Source organism: Hippoglossus hippoglossus, chromosome 17 (assembly GCF_009819705.1).
Source record: "Hippoglossus hippoglossus isolate fHipHip1 chromosome 17, fHipHip1.pri, whole genome shotgun sequence".
Lineage (NCBI taxonomy): Eukaryota > Metazoa > Chordata > Actinopteri > Pleuronectiformes > Pleuronectidae > Hippoglossus > Hippoglossus hippoglossus.
In genome coordinates this window covers 2724110-2742032 of record NC_047167.1, presented here as the reverse complement: position 1 = coordinate 2742032, position 17923 = coordinate 2724110, and the positions used below count along the sequence as shown (strand labels likewise).

Genomic DNA, 17923 nt, shown 5'->3' with positions numbered 1-17923 from the left:
CCCAGTTTGGGACCACAGACTTTGGTTTTCTGTATACTTGGTGTGATGGCACCTTTTCAAACGTATGAAAAGGTTTTTTGTTTTCTCAACACCTTTGTACGTGCAGGTGTCCTGTATATATTGCAAAGGATATCGCTTTGCTGTTTATCCAGCTTTGGAAATTCAAAGCTCTCTTCATCACGCAGCTTTTATGTTTCCAACAATGAGCGGTGTGGGCCTATTATTGGAGCCTAATGTACTGGAAACTCCATCAAAAGTCCATATATACCACTTATCCTCTCGAAGGTTGTGGGGGCATTTCAATAAGGTATACAAGCACATTCCAAATTATGTCAGCATGGCAAGATGACAGCACTTACCTCTGCTCTTTCCATTAAATGCACATAACATCTACCCGCCATTTTGGATGGCCAGTATCCCAGACTATCCCACTATCACTGGAAAGCACAGGATGTTCTTTTTACAACACAGCAAGGATCAACAGAATACTTAAAAGAGTAAAATGAGATGCATGTGAAAAAAGAACAGAGAACACAAGTCAATGGGTTGAGTCTCTGGAGGATATGGGATTTTACTCCTCCTTTACTGATATCAGTGGGATCAACAAAACGATAGGAACAATGTGTTGCTGTTCAATTTAGCACCTCTAAAACTATGGCAGCCAACATGGTCTATAAATTGAATCACCTTTCAAAACAGTCTCAACACAAGCTGAATATTACAAACTTGATGTGTGTAGGATTTAGTGCAGGGCTGTTGTATTAGACATGCCTAATAACACAGGGTTTGTGATGTGCTTGTTTCACTCATTCAGCATCAGTGGTACTAATTGTTAATATGTAGCTTATAAAAAATGGAAATATTTACATACAAAAAGAAACGAGAAGTTCGGCCACCCTTCCTACTAAATGAGTTTCTCCAGGCCACTCTTCCACTCTTCTTCATTCCCTGTCTCTTCGATTTCATTCCTTCTCCTCTCACAGCTTCCCGGCCTCATTTTAGTTTATACTTTTTTTTTCTCCGTGTCTTCCTCTTCCTCTCTCTTCCTTCCTCTCTTGCCTCCCCTCTTCTCCAACTGATGTCAACTAAATTCCAACAAACATGTTGTGCTTGGCTCCCACCTGCCTGCACCGCTAAGTTCATCCGTCAGCTGACTGAGATGCCGTTGCAACCTGTTTAACAAGCCTTTAGCATTCAGCTGCCAGCCTCAGAGACACGCTGGCTGAGTGTGTGGCCAGAGCCTCAAATTCATTTCCTGTCTCTCTTTGTATAGCATATAAAGGGGGAATCACGTTGATCGAGCAGGGTAGGTGGGAGTCCTGAGGGGGGTTTTAATGTTTCCATGGGCAGCAAAATAAAGTTTAATATAAAAATCCACCCGTCCTCTCACAAAATGTTGCTGCTAGGGAGATGAGTATGCCATCTTTTATAATTAGCTCACCACAGATTCCCTCTGTTTATAGGAATTACATCCTAATGCCCAGATGGTTGCTGTATTCCACAAAAGATGACTCAAAATTATTGTTTTCCTACATTTTAACCAGCAGGAAGCTGCTATTCCCCAAAGACGTTAAAAAAGTAATAAAATATTATTTTCATTCTGTAGATTAAAAAAAAAGAAGAAATATGAGTACAATTTTATTACAATATTATGTCTGTTTCAGCTGGTTCATAGTAAGGTTCAAGTTCGTATACTGAGCTCCTGGACTGGTCTGTGTGACAGATGGATGATTTGGATGGATGTGCCACTGCATGTCATTGACTTTGTGTTCTCTCTCTCTCTCTCTCTCTCTCTCTCTCTCTCTCTCTACTCCAGAGCTGCAGGATCCAGACACTACCACTCAACTGTTATTAGTATTAGCCGATGATTTATTGCCAGTATTATTATTATTGATAATGCAATTAATAACAATATTACATCTATAAGTATCCCTATTAATATTATCATCATCACCACAACCACTCTGACAGTGCTTAGTTACAGTTACACAACTGTTCTCCACCCCCCCTCCCCCCTCTCTCTTCCGCTTTCACACCAACTCTCGTCTCTCCATCTTTTCTCCTCTTTCAACCCCACCATGAGTCTGCTGTAAGAAGTTTCCTCTGGTTTTTTCTCATCACAGTTGCCAAGTATTTGCTCAACTGTTTTACTAAGATTTTTTACTAAGATTGTCGACTGAGCTGAATCACCTTTGGTTAAATGCAAACGTCGGCATTTACTCATCAACACAAAAGGCAGTACAGTCTGATTGGAATTAAGGTCATTTGTTCTTTAGGTATTTGATTGTTACTTTGGGCCAAGAGAAAGATTGAATAGTCACATTAGTTCCTTTGGTGAGCTCAGAACTCGGATTTTATTGACAACATGATTGCATATGAAGTCAATAGACACCCTCAGAGTGGATTAATGGATCTACTTTATACATGTACAGAAAGGGAAGTGGAGAGAGCACAGAGACATGAAAGTGAGTTCTGAGATCAGTCGGAGGCTGAGATGAACACAAACAAGAAACTCCCACATACACAGTTGGTGCAGATATATCCAGCTAAATTGCAGCTGCTATTTGCTCCATTTGTAGGTGACTGTCTGGGTTGAATAAATACAGTAGAACAGTGAGCAAATTTGTCAAAGATGTGAGGTGAGTCAACATGTTTAAGTGAATACACCAGGGAGAGATTTCATAAAACGGAGCACTTGTGTGTTTAACATTCAGTGGTCTCTTGAATACAAATGTTTCACTCTCACTTCACTGAGAATACACAGTGCCTCTACATTAAATGGGCATTTAAATAAGGCCTGATGAATCCAGTATTCACAAACACAAAAAGTGCTCTATTCAAAAGTTTTGATATATATTCAATTTTAACTGGGAGAATGGAGGCTGTTCACCTGTAAAAATGACTATATAGGCCGTCTGAGCAAGCAGCATAGGTTTCATTGTTGGGTGGGAGGAGGTTGGGGGGGTAAATCATAAGAAATAGGAAATCACTGTTGATTTCTGAACCAAGAGTTATCATCCCAAACTATATCTTGAGGACAAAGGTCTGGTACAACGGTTACCATGGGTGTGTTTTTTCAGAAGGCGCACCATGGGTCACATTAGAGGGCAGAGGCCAATCATTGAAATGGTTGTTTAGGTTGGAGGACTTGTTGGCACAGTGCCACACATTGCAATTACCTATAGAGTTGTTGTTGGGACTACAAAATAAGTCAATCCAGCTGTTTGATGATTCAGCATTTCTTTGACTTCATAAACAGTCTTTGACTGAGTACAGAGACTGGATACAGGGAGAACAATCTTCTACTGATGAAGGTCTGCCAACTGCGTCATTTGTTATTTTAAATCAGTGAAATCAATACTGCCAGATAAGAAGTAGAGTTTTACTCCTAGGACAAGGAGGGACAACAGCTTCATTACTGTGGGAGCGCAGTGAATCCATGTATTTCAACAACAGAGTCAATTACCTCTAATTTTCACTCTCATATAGAGTGAAATGGTCGCACTGTAGAAAGTGGCTTTCATTAAAGAGAGCCACGCTACGACATCAACTGGCTGAGGTGGACAAAGTAGTCTCATAAGAAGAGATCAATACAGAGTGCATGAGCACATTCATTGATATTGACAACTGAGTAGGACTTTGGCAATTACACCTTGTTGTGTAAACCTTCAATGTGCACAGGCCATTAAAGAGACAGGACCAGAAGAATCCCCTGGGGCCTAGAGGCTGGTTGTCGTGGCCTAATGCCAGAAGATGAGAGATGGAACTATAGGTCTGACACACCTGAATCGTTGTGTGGGGTAAGATGTTGATTGGGGAGGTGGGTTGAACAATTGACATTTAAGATGACCCTTGCTGCAGACTGATTGGTACAGGGCATCTGGGGTTAATGTTCATTGGCCAGGTAGATCTATGTCAGTGAATAAAAGGGAAGTGAGACAGTGTAGCAAAGAGGAAGTGATGGAGTAGATGGATATGTAAAACCAGGACAAGAGAATACAAAGGAACAGGGAACAGATATGATTGAACCTTTGCCAGAGCTTCATTTTAATAAGGGCATATCAACAGAGCATGTATAAGAACGTTATATTGAGGCTGCAACAAAGCAGGACTTAGAAGATTAGACCATGTGAGAAGTGTGCGTCTTCAACATGCGTAGGCTAGTGAAGATGGGAGATAGGAAGAATCTTCCCGTCACAGTTCATTTATTTATTCATTCGTTCTCCGGCTGCCCTGCCAAGAATCTCTCTTGTCATTTCAGACTGTCACCCCCCCGCACTGCAGTGAACCAAGCCTTTCCCTCCTCCCAGCCACCTGACTCCTTGCCGCCCACCTTTTAACCTGTTTCTTGTTCCACATTTACTTCTTAGTGAATACCGTTTCACAGCTACACTCAGCCAGATGGTTTAATGTGCCACCACAGCCATAGTTTACCAGCCTCATTTACCTGTTCCTGTTCGCCTGTTTTCTGTTTTGACCTCCTGCTTGTTCCCAGACTTTTGTCTGTTCCTTGTTTGTTTTTTGGGGGTTCTACTTGGCTGTTACCACTGCCAGCTCCCCTACTCTGCCTCCTGTGTATCCTTTGCCTGCTTTTTCCTGCCAAGCTTAAATAAAGGTGAACTATTTAGAAACATTGTATTCATGGCCTGATTCAAGTGTTTGATTCCCTCCAATTCTGAGCAGTACCACCCCCCAAAATAATCAAAACATTGTCAACATGGGGTAGGCGATTTAGTTCCAGTAGGAAATAATAGCACATCTGTCATTGCTCTAAATATATTGCAATAAAAGAGGAGAAAACACAAATACCTGTAAATCAAACATAGGGACAAAAGGCCCACTGTAAGCCAGGTGAATGGGGTTTCAATGGGTTTTAACATAAAGTAAGAATAAGGCCATTGATGGCCAGAGGAATGCTTTTATTTAACTTGGCGATAAAGGCAAATGGCCACTGTTGGCCAGAAGAATAGACATTTAACCTGCAATAGGGCTGAGGCTATTCGATGCCAGAGGAATGTGGGTTTTGCTTGGTATAAAAGCTAAGGGCCATTAGAGGTTGGGGGAATGGATTTTAAACTCTGATAATTTCCAAAGAAATGTATAAAGCCAAAGGGATGGGGTTTAGTCTGCAGGGGAGGTGTTTGGGGCAGTCAATCAATCAATCAATCAAATTTTATGTTTTTATTTGTTAAATTATATTTGTCTCATAGGGCTCGTAGGACAACAAGGTGTGACATCCTCTGCCCTTAACCCTCAACAAGAGTAAGGAAAAAAGTGAAGTAACAGTGGAAAGAAATGGGTTGGATGAATCAACCCCCAGCAGCAGTATCCAGCACTCACTGGATGGGTGTCATGACTGCAGAGACAGACAGGCATCACAGTCAGGCCAAAGGCAAAGGTCCACTGCAACCCACCTACCCTGAATGAGTGGGATGAGTACTTCTGAGTGGAGGGATCACATTTAAGGGGCACTTGCCTGAGTTAATAATTCAATATGCACACAGACACAGGATGATGTTCAGGTGTTAAGACGGAGGGGCAGCTGCTTTTCAGAGCCTTTGTAATTTCAATTTGGAATGTGGACAGAGATTAGAGTCAGTGCAAGTGATAGTGCTGGAGCACGCCCTATTGAGCGGAGAGCATCTTGTGAAGCATGCAAAGGTTAATAGGCCATCCACTGTGTGAAACAAGGGGTAAGAGCTTAGCTATGCCTCACAAATTTACAGAACTTGAAAACAGACAAGAGAAACTGGGATCACGGCATCCGGCACTGAACTGAATTCCAGCTGCCACCACTGTGAATATATGGGAGCTTTAATTTTCTTCCAGCTTTGCAACAGCATATGAAAGCAAAACACAGACGAGATGAGAATGGGATGAGCAGCATGCTGACTGAGACCAAGTGTGAGGCAAACATCCTCCAGGCAAAGTCATATGAATTTAGGATAGAAGGAGCCAGATTCTTTCTCGTATGATATTTTGCCGACTCTAGGAGATTAACTATAGGAGTGTGGTTTAGGACAGGATTATGTCTGAAAACGGGAACTTTTGGAGCTAGGCTGGCATATCTGCTATAACATTCATGTGACCTGGAATGTGCTAAGCAGTGATAAGTTGTGGGTAATAGATAACCATGTATGTCTTAGGATCAGGATCAAATCAAGGTAGGAGGTGTGACCTTAGTTTACCATCTGCAAACCAGATATTACGCCCTGAAACACATGGCTCACACTGTATCCCAATGAATTTGAAAGTCACAGGAATGGACAATATCCAGACAGAACAGTGATACAACCAGGATCATAAATCTTTGCATCTAGTCAGACAGTGTTGGGCATTGAAGTGGCAAACTTGAGCAGACAGGAGATGAAGAAGCGCCCTTGGGAAATTACAAAGTTTAAATGACCGAGCAAGGACAAAAGCTGCCTTTTGTGATGTTTACACTCCAGAGATGTGCATGATGCGCTGCAACTTCTCTAAAGGGAGAATAGCTCTCATCTCGACACTGACAAGAGTTATTCCGAGAGACTCCACGCTAGTTGAGGGACCAGCAGTTTGTTTCATTTGTCAGGGGAATGACCCTATGTCTACATGTAGATTTACCTTTGCAGCATGCAAGGTGCAGCCGGGGGTTTTCAGCTCTTATAAAATATCATTCTCTTAATTGATGATAAAATAGACTTCAGATAAATGGATGGCCTGCTCTATCTAGCCACAACCATCCTCAAAATGTTATCAATCACATATTTTGGAATTGTTACAGACAAATCGAACCTAGTTAATCATTAAATTTAGAATACATTTATAATAATTCTAAAATAATGTGTATTTATGTAATGGGGTTAATCCTTAATAAAAGCTTTAGCTAAAACAGGATCATTTTAGCAGTGTTACTTTCCCAGTTATGTTTATATGTCATCGTAGATATAAGATCACAGCTCTAATTCACCTGACAGAACGGCGATGCCTATAGGACGTGGGGAGTCTGCAAAATGTATTTAGGGACACCGTAGTAGCTCTCTCCCTCTCGCTCTCTCTCCACTGCCGGTCCTGTGAGGAAGTGCAGTGTGGACGCCAAATGTTTGTTGCGGTAAGTTTTATTAACTGAAAGTCACTTTAAAGTAAATGGAGATCTAGCAGAAAACATTGCGTAAACATGAAGCGCATTTCTGTTCACAGAGTACAGCTGTGTGTGTTTGTGTGTGTGAGACGGTATCAGCGTCAAACTAGTGGTAACGATAATTGTAAGTGACGCACCGGACATGTATCCAGAGTCTACACGATTATATGTCTGTGACATTAAGTGTAATTCTCTTTTCCTGTTTTAGTACTTGTCGCCAAGACAATAAGGACGGCGTGGGTCTCTGCTTTATTGTAATGAATTGAAGGTATGGCATAATTATGTGTTTTATGTTTGATAATGTTTTGAAACATTTTGATAACCTTGTTTAATAATTGTGTGACCTAATACGACATGTCTGTTTCATAGGGCTGCCTTCAGGCAGGATATTCACGGTCACTGTTTTTTCCCACATCAATATTTCATTGAGATTATTTGGCCTTGTTTATAATTAGTTTTCTTTCTGATTAATTTGTTTGATTTCTGGTTTCTTTGTTTTATTTAGTTTTGTTCTTGGTTCTATGGGCAACGTGCAATATGGTTGACGGGTACTGTGCAATCCTGGTTTAATGGCTTGAATATTGGTGAGTTATTGGCTCTGTAAACTAGAGACCCTCTTCTGTTATTTCATTGTAACAAAATTCATGGTGGTCCCAGTATGGTGGATTCTGTATCGTGCTGGCTGACCGTGATAATAATGGCGGATCCTGTATCGTGTTGACATCTGATAATGGTGGTGGACCACGACCAAGGTGGCAGCTGATGGTGGATCCTGATGGCGGCAGTGGACAATGACTGTGGACTATAGTGGCATCCGATCCTGATGGTGGATCATGATCGTGGTGGCTGCTGACCATAGACTATGATTGCAGCAGGACTGCTTGATATATAATATTTCTCCTCAGACACTCGACCATTACTGACAATAATCCATCAATTCATTGACCTTCCATTATGCTACAAAGTGTTTATTCTAATCAATGCTGCTAAAACCCTTATCTTTCTGATGTTCTCCTTTACACTTGACATCTGTTGCACTTCTGTCCGTCCTGGGAGAGGGATCCCTCACATGTGGCTCTCTCTGAGGTTTCTACGTTCTTTTTACCCTGTTAAAAGGGTTTTTAGTAGTTTTTCCTTACTCTTGTTGAGGGTTAAGGGCAGAGGATGTCACACCTTGTTAAAGCCCTATGAGACAAATTGTGATTTGTGAATATGTGCAATACAAATAAAATTTGATTGATTGATTGATGGTATAATATTGCTTGCAGTGATAATCCACTGGTGCAATCCAACCAGTGTTAGGATACTTAAAGTGTGCTGTGCTCGTTTTACGCATGATTATTTAGCTTTGTTAAATTGGGTCTTGAGCCTTTAACTTCTCTTTTTTTAATCTGTTTATATCAAGTACATGTCAGTACTTCATACTTTGCACATGATCTTGTGCTGTTTGATCAGTATTTTTAAATTATTAATTACAGAATTAAATAAATTGTCTATTTCTGGAATCGTCAGCCTCCCGTCCCGTTTATTCTGGATATATGTGGTGAACCCAATTGGCATTCAACTGTCACCCCAAACTTTTGACCACTACATTTATAACATTGAAAAAACAATACCCAATGCTATTCAATATACACAAATTTGAAGGGTATATATGATCCATTTGGACATGTGTTGTGTCTCCAGTGGTAAAAAGTAACAGCCATTTCTATCTATGTTAGAAGAGACCCAAAAGCAGTGGTCGCTCGCTTTCAACTGGTTGATCTCGACAGTTTTCACTGTCAATCCCCGCTCTGGACTTGCTGGCTGCGGTTGCGCCACAGATCCGCTGTGTGTCAGTTTGTCTGTTGTTCACACTGGCAGCGTGTGCACTACTGGCGGCGGAGCTGCTGGTTTATCTACTGCATTTTCCTTGCGATAACACTTAAAGTCCCGTTAAAACAGATGAATGGATTCAGAAACATTGAAACACTGAGTGCTTTTACTTTGAAACTGGTTTCGGGAAGTGTTGGAAATACGTTTGTGACATAGACAGTTAAACATTGTGTTTCACAGCAGAATAAACTGAGAAAATGATCTTTCACCTGAGTTGTAATGTTTATCTGATGAATTTATGTAACAAACATAAATGGTTGCAACACTTACTGTATGTGTTTCAAAATAAATCCATTCATTTGTGTAAAATAAAGGGGGTTTTATGGTGAACAATTTGCATACTGTATAAATACAAGTGTATTTATTTGAGTACACGCTACTACTACTTTTATACATATATTCAAGTCAAAGCCTTTGTAAAAACATTGTGCTGCAGTAGCAGAACTCTGCAGAACATATTGTTAAACTGTAAAGCTAAATATTGTGCATTGAATATATAAGTAGCATAACTGCCTTTCTTTGTGTATATTTATGCATGTACATTGAGCCTTTAAAAAAATTGCAAAAAAAGAAATATGACCCTCCTAAGGTTTTTTTTTGGAAGATGTCAGGGTGGTAGATCTCGGTTTACGTTTAGTATTAAAAAAGTGATCTTGGGCGAAAGGTTTGTGACCACTGCCCTAAAGCCTGGACACTACAAGATTGCAAAGTGGTATTACAGACATTATAGGCTAGTTAGGATACTTACTTCAGTAGAAGTTAGCATGCTATTGAGCTTGCCATGTCCCTACAACTTGAGCAGAAGCAAGGGAATTATAGAAATGGCAGCAAAACAAGAGTAAACATTGGTGTTGCTCCCACCACGGGAGACAGATGGTGATGCTGAAGCAGCAAAAAAACCTACTTAGAACCTTTAACTGTAATGTGCCCATTGAAAGACTGTAGAGATGTGCAGTCATTTCTTAGTTGCCTGTGTTCAGCAACTATCTGAAGTCCGCTGTCTAGACATTAAAGTTCTGTGTTGACGTTTCATTAATCCAGCCACCTGCCTTAATCTGCTGCCAGTCTGAGCACCCTGCACCATGTTAAACAGTCTCTTAGCATTCAGCAGGAACACACACACACACACACACACACACACACCCTGAGAAATACATACAAGAAGAGCAAAAATAAGGTTTAGAAAAAGATGAAAGGCAGATAGAAATGAAACAGCGACTAATATCTGCAGTGTAGAGGCATATAGGGCTGACTGTATTCAAACAGAAAAAGATAACTCACAATAAATTGAAAAGCCAGTGGCAAACACCCCTCTTCACAAATGTGCCTGTGCATGCGAGGAAGGTTATCAGGCTTCCTGAATGCCTCTGTGTGTGTGCTCTTGTGGCTGACCTTGCCTAGTGGGAGTCTCTGTAGACCACCTAGATGAGGGCATTAACTGTGTCAGACTTTGCACTGGACTGCGAGTGGATCCTCTCACGAAATCACACATTTTCTTTTTAGGTGGCTCGACTTCTTCAAAAACAGAGCAAATCACATAATCCCTCCGGGTGGTATGCCATCCTCTGCTGGCAAGGAGACAGGACAGCAGACGAGAATAATGGGAGGAGGGCGAGGGGAGAGCAGAAAGAGATTGAAGAAATGGCATGTTAGAAAACAAGGTAGAGAAGGGAGCATATGCTTGTGGTGGGGACGGCAGCGGTTGCTGTGCCCATTCAGTCCGCAGTTTTTATTAGCCAACCTCCCACCAGGAGAAATTGCAGTTTAACGCAGTTAATGATGCCGATGAACCTTGGATTCCTGAGTGCATTGTATTGTCTCGGGCTGTATTTTTTCTTATTTCTGCGGATGACTCATGAAAGATAGATGAGACATTTCCAGCAGAGCTGAAGCGCCGAATTCAGAAAACGCTTCAGGTATCTAAAACAAACCAGAATACAAAGCTTCAGTCTTTATAGTCCTCATTAAGTGATTTGCTCTCAAAGAGGCTTGATAGATCCAGGTATATCAACAGCATTGACACTGGTGCTGCCAGTGACCAGTTTGCTACCTCTGTCACATCACTACTGATAACAAATGTTTGTTACTGTGATATTAATATTACTACAATTAGAATACAGTTGAAAAATAGATACTTGAAACATAAATATTGTTTTTTTTGTGATCATACATATGCATGGTCGATTCCTCACATTTTCCTGGGAGCCATTTTGTGACCTGCTCAATTCAGTGGAGTGCTGTCATCGACTGTATTTGAAGATGGACATTGCGACAGTCCCCGAAAGCGGAGCCAAATAATCTGGACCTCCACCTGTTGGCTGGCTGCAGTATAGGTCCTAAACCCCACATGCTCCATGTTAGCGAATGGAACATGGGCCAAACTGAAATGTCATAGTACACAGACAATTATTCCCCCCCCCCCAGATGGTTACTGTTTATTTAGGAGTTCTTATCACATTGATGTATGTTTGTTGGGTTCATAAATCCATTGTTAATTCATTATATTATGCTTTAAAAATATGTATAAGACATAAATACATAAATATAAGGATCTGATATCCTCCTCTGGAGATGGGTTCACGTGTGGATCACAGCGGATATTTAAGCCTAAAACACGGTGTAAATGACCTTGTTTTAAGTCAAATTTGAATGCTGTCGCTTACGGACACTTGGATGTCACCACAGGAGCAGTATGCAGGCAATTCATGTTTTTTTCCGTTGTTTATTTTACGTTTGAAGACGTTTTCACCAGTAACTTTGATTGTATTGGATTTGGCGGTAAACACTGTTTACCTCTGTAACTTCAAAGGTGTTTTGTGGATTCAAACACTTCACCCGCCCCCCATCGGCATAGTGGTGAGTAGATAATGAGTGAATATTTCAGTGAACTATCCCTTTAAGGTTTAGTTAACATGATCAAGCTGGGGTGAAGGATACACTCATTCTAAAAGCTCAAGACAGAGCCTATGTACCATTTGTTAACCAGTGTTTCCTCTGGTTTTATGACCTGAGATCTGTAGGAGCTGAGTGGTTTGTGGTAAGTGCTGACTCCTTTGGACTTGTAGATTCAGCCTAGATGTTCTGACAGTGCATCCACATAATGCAGTCCCACTGGGGCCCTCATCGAGTCTGTCCTTGACTTGGGAAGAACTGTGAAGGTTTGCAGGAACAGTGTGTGCATAAAAGTGCTGATACCAACACAAGAACAGAGCACAGCCTACAGTGCACAGAGCAAAGACTGCTGCTAAAAAACCTGCGTTGTGTTCTGGGTCTGTGCGACACCCAGATCAGGAACTAATTGACAAAATGAACAATAGAATGTGGGCGCCCTGTCATGTAGCTACAAATCAACATACACACACACACACACGGTTTGTGTGGGACGATCAATACGAAAACTGAGAAAAATACGAGTGTTCTGAAAATGCTGACAGTGGAGACATGGATTAGTCTGCAGAGCTGCTTTGAGAAGTTTCTCTATATATTTTATACTTTTTCTTCCCCCATAAAAAATGCTTAAACTTTAGCAGTCAGGAAAAGTGCAGTGAATCCACCCTGACTACATCTGCCATCTAGCATCAATGAGAGAGAAACAAACTTTTCAGAGCCACCCTAATATCGACAGGGGGTAAGTATTTCATACTCCAAAGGCTTGGGGCTGAGTTTCACTTAATGACACATTCAGGGAAATTGATATGAATGTAAATCTTTCCTTTATGCCTCTCTGCAACTATACTGTAGCTGCCAAAATATTTCCCCATCAGTTTGTACAATCAGGATGCTATTTATTATATCCTCTAACACAATGCAAGAAATACATTTATACAAATGGCAGTTCCATTATTATCCTTATACAGACTTCTTAAGTTTACCAAATTCGAATAGCATCACTTTAGACAGGAGTACATATCACAATATCTGCTATAGTAGCTATGTGAAAAACTACATTTGTAATAGCCAGTGTGGGCGGCCATCTGCCTTTGATATAAGATTGATTCATATATATTATCAGTTTGATTTACTTTTCTGCATTTATTATGAAAAATAAATGGACAGAAAGAAGTTATTACAAACTAAGTTGCACTTCTTCGGATAGTGTTTTAGAGATAGGAGCACATGCCATTGTTAGTTGAGAAGGAATCTACCACAATATCTATCATATTCTGTCCCGCCAGAGGCAGTAAACAGACATGCAGTATTTTCTATTGTACTCAATAGGGAACACAATAAGTGATACTTAACATAAATGAAATGGTGCCACACTAAAATAGCTAGATCCACATAAAGTCTATCTCATTGTGAAGCTGTCACACATGAGCGAACACACACACACACACACACACACACACACACGCACACACACACACATGCACAACATGTAGATATGGTGCCTGCAACATTTTCTGGCTCCAGTTAATTCCAGTCACATTGAATGGAATATGCTTTGAAAAGCACACTGAGGACACTTCAATATTCTCTGTACACCGTCTCTACAAGGCCTGTTCCCTTGTGTCTTTTATGGACATAGTATCATGCCTGGGAAAGCTTTTGTTTGGGAAAGACAGAGCTAGACAGAAAGCTTATTTCATGTCTGCTCTGCATGTTAACCGCAACAGTCACTTGATTTACAATGCACATAGTTCCCTGAAGCTTTGTTGCAAATCATTTTAATAAGTACAATTTTAAAGCTATGACTAGTACGAGTAGAAAAACTGTTTCATTTTAAATTAAAAGATGCACAAGCTTTCTTTCACCTGACACATCCCATTGTACGAGAATTAAGATCAGTTGTGTGACTTCCGAGGCTGTACAGTGTTTGAATAGATGTGAGGTGAGTGGAAGTTCGGATGTGAACAAATATAGGCTGGTTGCTGAGTTAAATGGATTGAGGAGGTGACATGGCCTGTAGCCTCTTATAAGAGCATACGAACATTCAGTATTGTGATTATTTCCATAGCAGTAATTAAATCAGTACAACAACATCTGTGTCACAGTCAAGAATATATTCCTATTCAAACTGTAATTAGCTTTTATATCTTCATTAGCCTACGAATAAAGGAATGGCTACAAAGCTGTTCATGTAAAGAATGTGTTTTTTATTCATCGTCGCTTATCATCGATCCGGGAAGAAGACATAGTGGAGTCTGCATGGATTCAATTAGAGCTGTGCAAATGAACAAATATATTGTCGGTAAAACTGGTAAATGTCTGCAACATTTTGAGTCAGCATTAAATAAGGAACAAGGGAAGTCACAGAGTGAAAATATAGTCCTGCACTGTCTCTGATTAATTGCATCAATTTTGAATGGATGAATTTTTGTCCCAATTTCTATTGGTTTTCAGGATTTCCCACCAGTCATTTTAGGCATACATCTGTCACTGACATGTCCAAGCTCCAGGATCCTAACTTGAGCCACTCTTGTCATGGGTATACTTTGTAGACAGCATTAACTTCCAGACATTGTCATTAAGTTTAATGTAATAATTGTTTTCTAGCATGGGGATGTGACTGAAAAAAACCTTGGTGATCAATGCAACCAAAGGTTAGCAACAATACTTCAACCACTTAAACCATTCATCACTAAAAGAGGGAAATTACATTAAAACCTATCAAGCACAGATGATTAGCGGTATGTAGGAACTTGGATACCATCTTGAGCGTAGGTGGACCAAAAGGTGTTTTAGCAAAGAATACATGGAGGGAGGGGAAATACATGTAAGTGCTTTGGATGGGTGGAGAGAGCCAAAGTGATGCCCACATTTGGATTAGCTTCTGTTTCTTTAGCGCTCCATTCTTGGGTCACTTCCATTAATGTTTTTTTTATATGTAAACTTGTTTGTTTCAGTGTTTCCACTGATGCTGACTTTTTTTCTAACACATGTGCAAACATCTGTGAATAAGAGTAATTCTAAAACTGGATGCACTGCATGTTTACTGCTGAATCCCTGAATAACAACATCACATATGCAAGTCAAAGTAGCAGCTGTGCAAAAGTGTCACTAAAGGAACACAGAATTCCAGCACTTTTGAACATACAGAAATCTGACATTGACAGTAAAGCGATGAGAGAAAATAAGGTGTGACAGGGAAACTGAAAGAGATCCAATAAAAGGTGCCGCATGGGACAGAAGCCATTGACATTGTGGTTCATGCAGCACCATGACCCCGCTGCCACTGAACCTTTGATGGCATAAATTCATAGAGACAATACACTCTCAGATGTAGTCAAACCGAAACTTGCAACACTGGGAAAATCCCAGATATTACATGGGACATGGGGGCTATTAAGCAGCTCAATGGACCTCTGCACTGTGATGTGCGATGATTGAGGCCAAGTTTATTCTCACAGATGGTTGCTTTCATCTGTGAGAATAAACATAATGCATTTACGTACAATTTAAAAATTTACAGTCACATTAAGTCATAAAATCAGTCATGTTCTTTCCTGAGGAATAATTGTTACGAGTAAACAAAAATTCAGCGGGGATTCCTGAACATGTGTGAGCTATACAAAGAAAGTAACCTGCAATGCACCTGCTCTTTTACCATGCAAAAAAAGAAAAAACCCTGAGCAGGTGGAGGCTGTCTACTGATAGGCCACCTGTGCTACTCGCCAACAGATTTGGCTCCAGTGCTAAAAGCAGTTCACTGGAACTTTTTCCCAAACATTTAATGGACTCGGACAACAAAGTCAAAATCACAGTTCTTTCCCGGCTTTCGGGCAACAGTAGCTTGTTAATAGCACCGCTTGTGCTAAGTGCTCCCTAGCTACTGTGCCTTTCTGTTTGAGCCTTCTCTAGGCAGCAGGTAAGATCTCTTTCAAGTAAACAGAGAGGCACTTTTACCTGTCTTGGGGTCAACAGAAAAGTAGGGTTGTCCCTCCAGGATGCTATAAACTATCTTGGCGCTGTTCCCGTAGGTGGGGTCGTCTGCGTCCAAGGCTTTCACCTGAAAGATGGATGTTCCTGCACATAGAAGGAACAAATAGGAACGATTAGATGTTGATTGGTACTGACCACAAAATAATAGGTTTTGATCATGACAAATCACTGGCATACATAAATAATGTAGGTGTAGGGTGACTTCTTTACCTAATATTACAGACTATAGTATATTTCAACCAGGGTCTCAATCTCATATGTGTGGCCACCTTGATCTGCAGATCATATTAAAGTGTTTCAAATGTCTTTATCTGTCCAAGTTCATAAGGGTTTAAACCGACACCTGTGTTCGGCACATCCCAAAATGTGTGACCATGCAGACTGTCCACAACACGATAGTACCAACTACTCATGCAAGGCAAAAGGACCTCCATTCCTCACACTGTTTTTATTACGTGTTCCACATCCTTTGTCTGTTCTTGCCAAGCCGCGGCACACGTTCAGCCAAATACAACAAAGAAGCTCATCATCGTGTTAAGTAGTTTTCATGTGTCTGAAATGTTGGTGTACACACACCACTGATGAAGCACATGCTGGTCTACAACTCTGCTTGCCTCCATGCTGTAATATGATTAAGGCTAAAAGATGCCATCACTGGAGACCAACCCCAGGTTAACTTAATGAACCTTGCAGCAATGTTCCGATGTACTCCCGGACCCTGTGACATCCTTGTTATTGGTACAACAGAACACCACACCCAAACATTTAAACTTTTATACAAAGCATCAATTTTACATGAACTATTTTCACTGCTTGTCAAAACTTAAGTAAACACAGTAGCAGCCCCTTAAATGAGCCAGTGTAGTTAACTGCATATAGCCCCAGAGCTGCACTACCAATTTAACATGAGTATATGCTGGAGTAGTAAGATGGACCCAGAGAAGATTTATTCACATTATTTTCTTCTAACGGCATTTAAAAAAACCCAAAGTGCAACGGCTGGTTATGCAGTGGAACATTAGAAGGAGTCTACAGATGAGGAGCTATATCAAATTGAAAATGTCGCTGGTGGTGTTTCTGTGTTCTCCACAGCCGACTGAGAAGAAAAGAAAAATATTGCTGCAGAGAGAGAGAGGCAACAGTTGATGACAGACATGTCAACATGTCCACAGTGAGAGTGATTCTAACTGCAAATACAACAAATGGCTGAGATATGTGCTTAAGACTGTTACACCACCCAAAACCATCTGGAAGAAAAGGACAGATGGCCACTCTGAACCCAATGGTCAGCTCTCTGTGAGATTGTTAGTTTACCTCTGATGAATAGATGTTGGCTGGCAGCCCAGTCGAAATTTGTTATTTTATATATAATTATTGTGGAAAACCCCTCAAAATAATGAGAGCTTTGGTGTAGTTAATGTTGAGGGGAGCAGGTGGTGATGACTTGCCAAGAGATTCAGCCATAGTTGTGTAAAGAAAAGAGGTTGTGCTCCCCGAGCAAAAACTATTTTTCAGAGCACAGTGACTCACCGTAAGAAAGTGATGAGAGGGTCCAGCCTTAGTGTTTAACATGCGACTTCAATTGAAGCAAAGATATAGCTATGACTAGTACGAGTAGAAAAACTGTTTCATTTTAAATTAAAAGATGCACAAGCTTTCTTTCACCTGACACATCCCATTGTACGAGAATTAAAATCAGTTGTGTGACTTCCGAGGCTGTACAGTGTTTGAATAGAATATAGAAGTAGAATAATTAACATTGGCATTGGTTTCGACAGTGAATGAATGAACTTCAATAGCAAAAACATACAGCACCATATAACTGCAGAAACGCGCTGTTAACTTGTGGTTGCACAGCGTCTATCTGTGGTTAATCTCTCATCTTTGACAGGTACTGACAGTGGTGTGCAAAGAGCTCACATACCTACAACAGCCGAGTTTAATTTAGGCCTGTTATCAGGACCAGGGCATATAGGAAAACCATTGGTATGCAGCCCCTTCATGCCATTGCACATCAAAACGCTTCAGTATATACGTCATCATATG

At 40.7% G+C, this 17923-nt stretch overlaps 1 protein-coding gene across 1 annotated transcript in view; it reads right to left on the bottom strand.

The window, feature by feature from the left end:
- LOC117777906 (cadherin-18-like) overlaps positions 1-17923 on the bottom strand; it is a 147064-nt gene that overhangs the window by 61283 nt on the left and 67858 nt on the right. The window contains exon 4 of the mRNA XM_034613002.1: positions 15842-15961. Within this exon, the coding sequence (XP_034468893.1) occupies positions 15842-15961 (120 nt within the window). The remainder of the gene's footprint in view (positions 1-15841; positions 15962-17923) is intronic.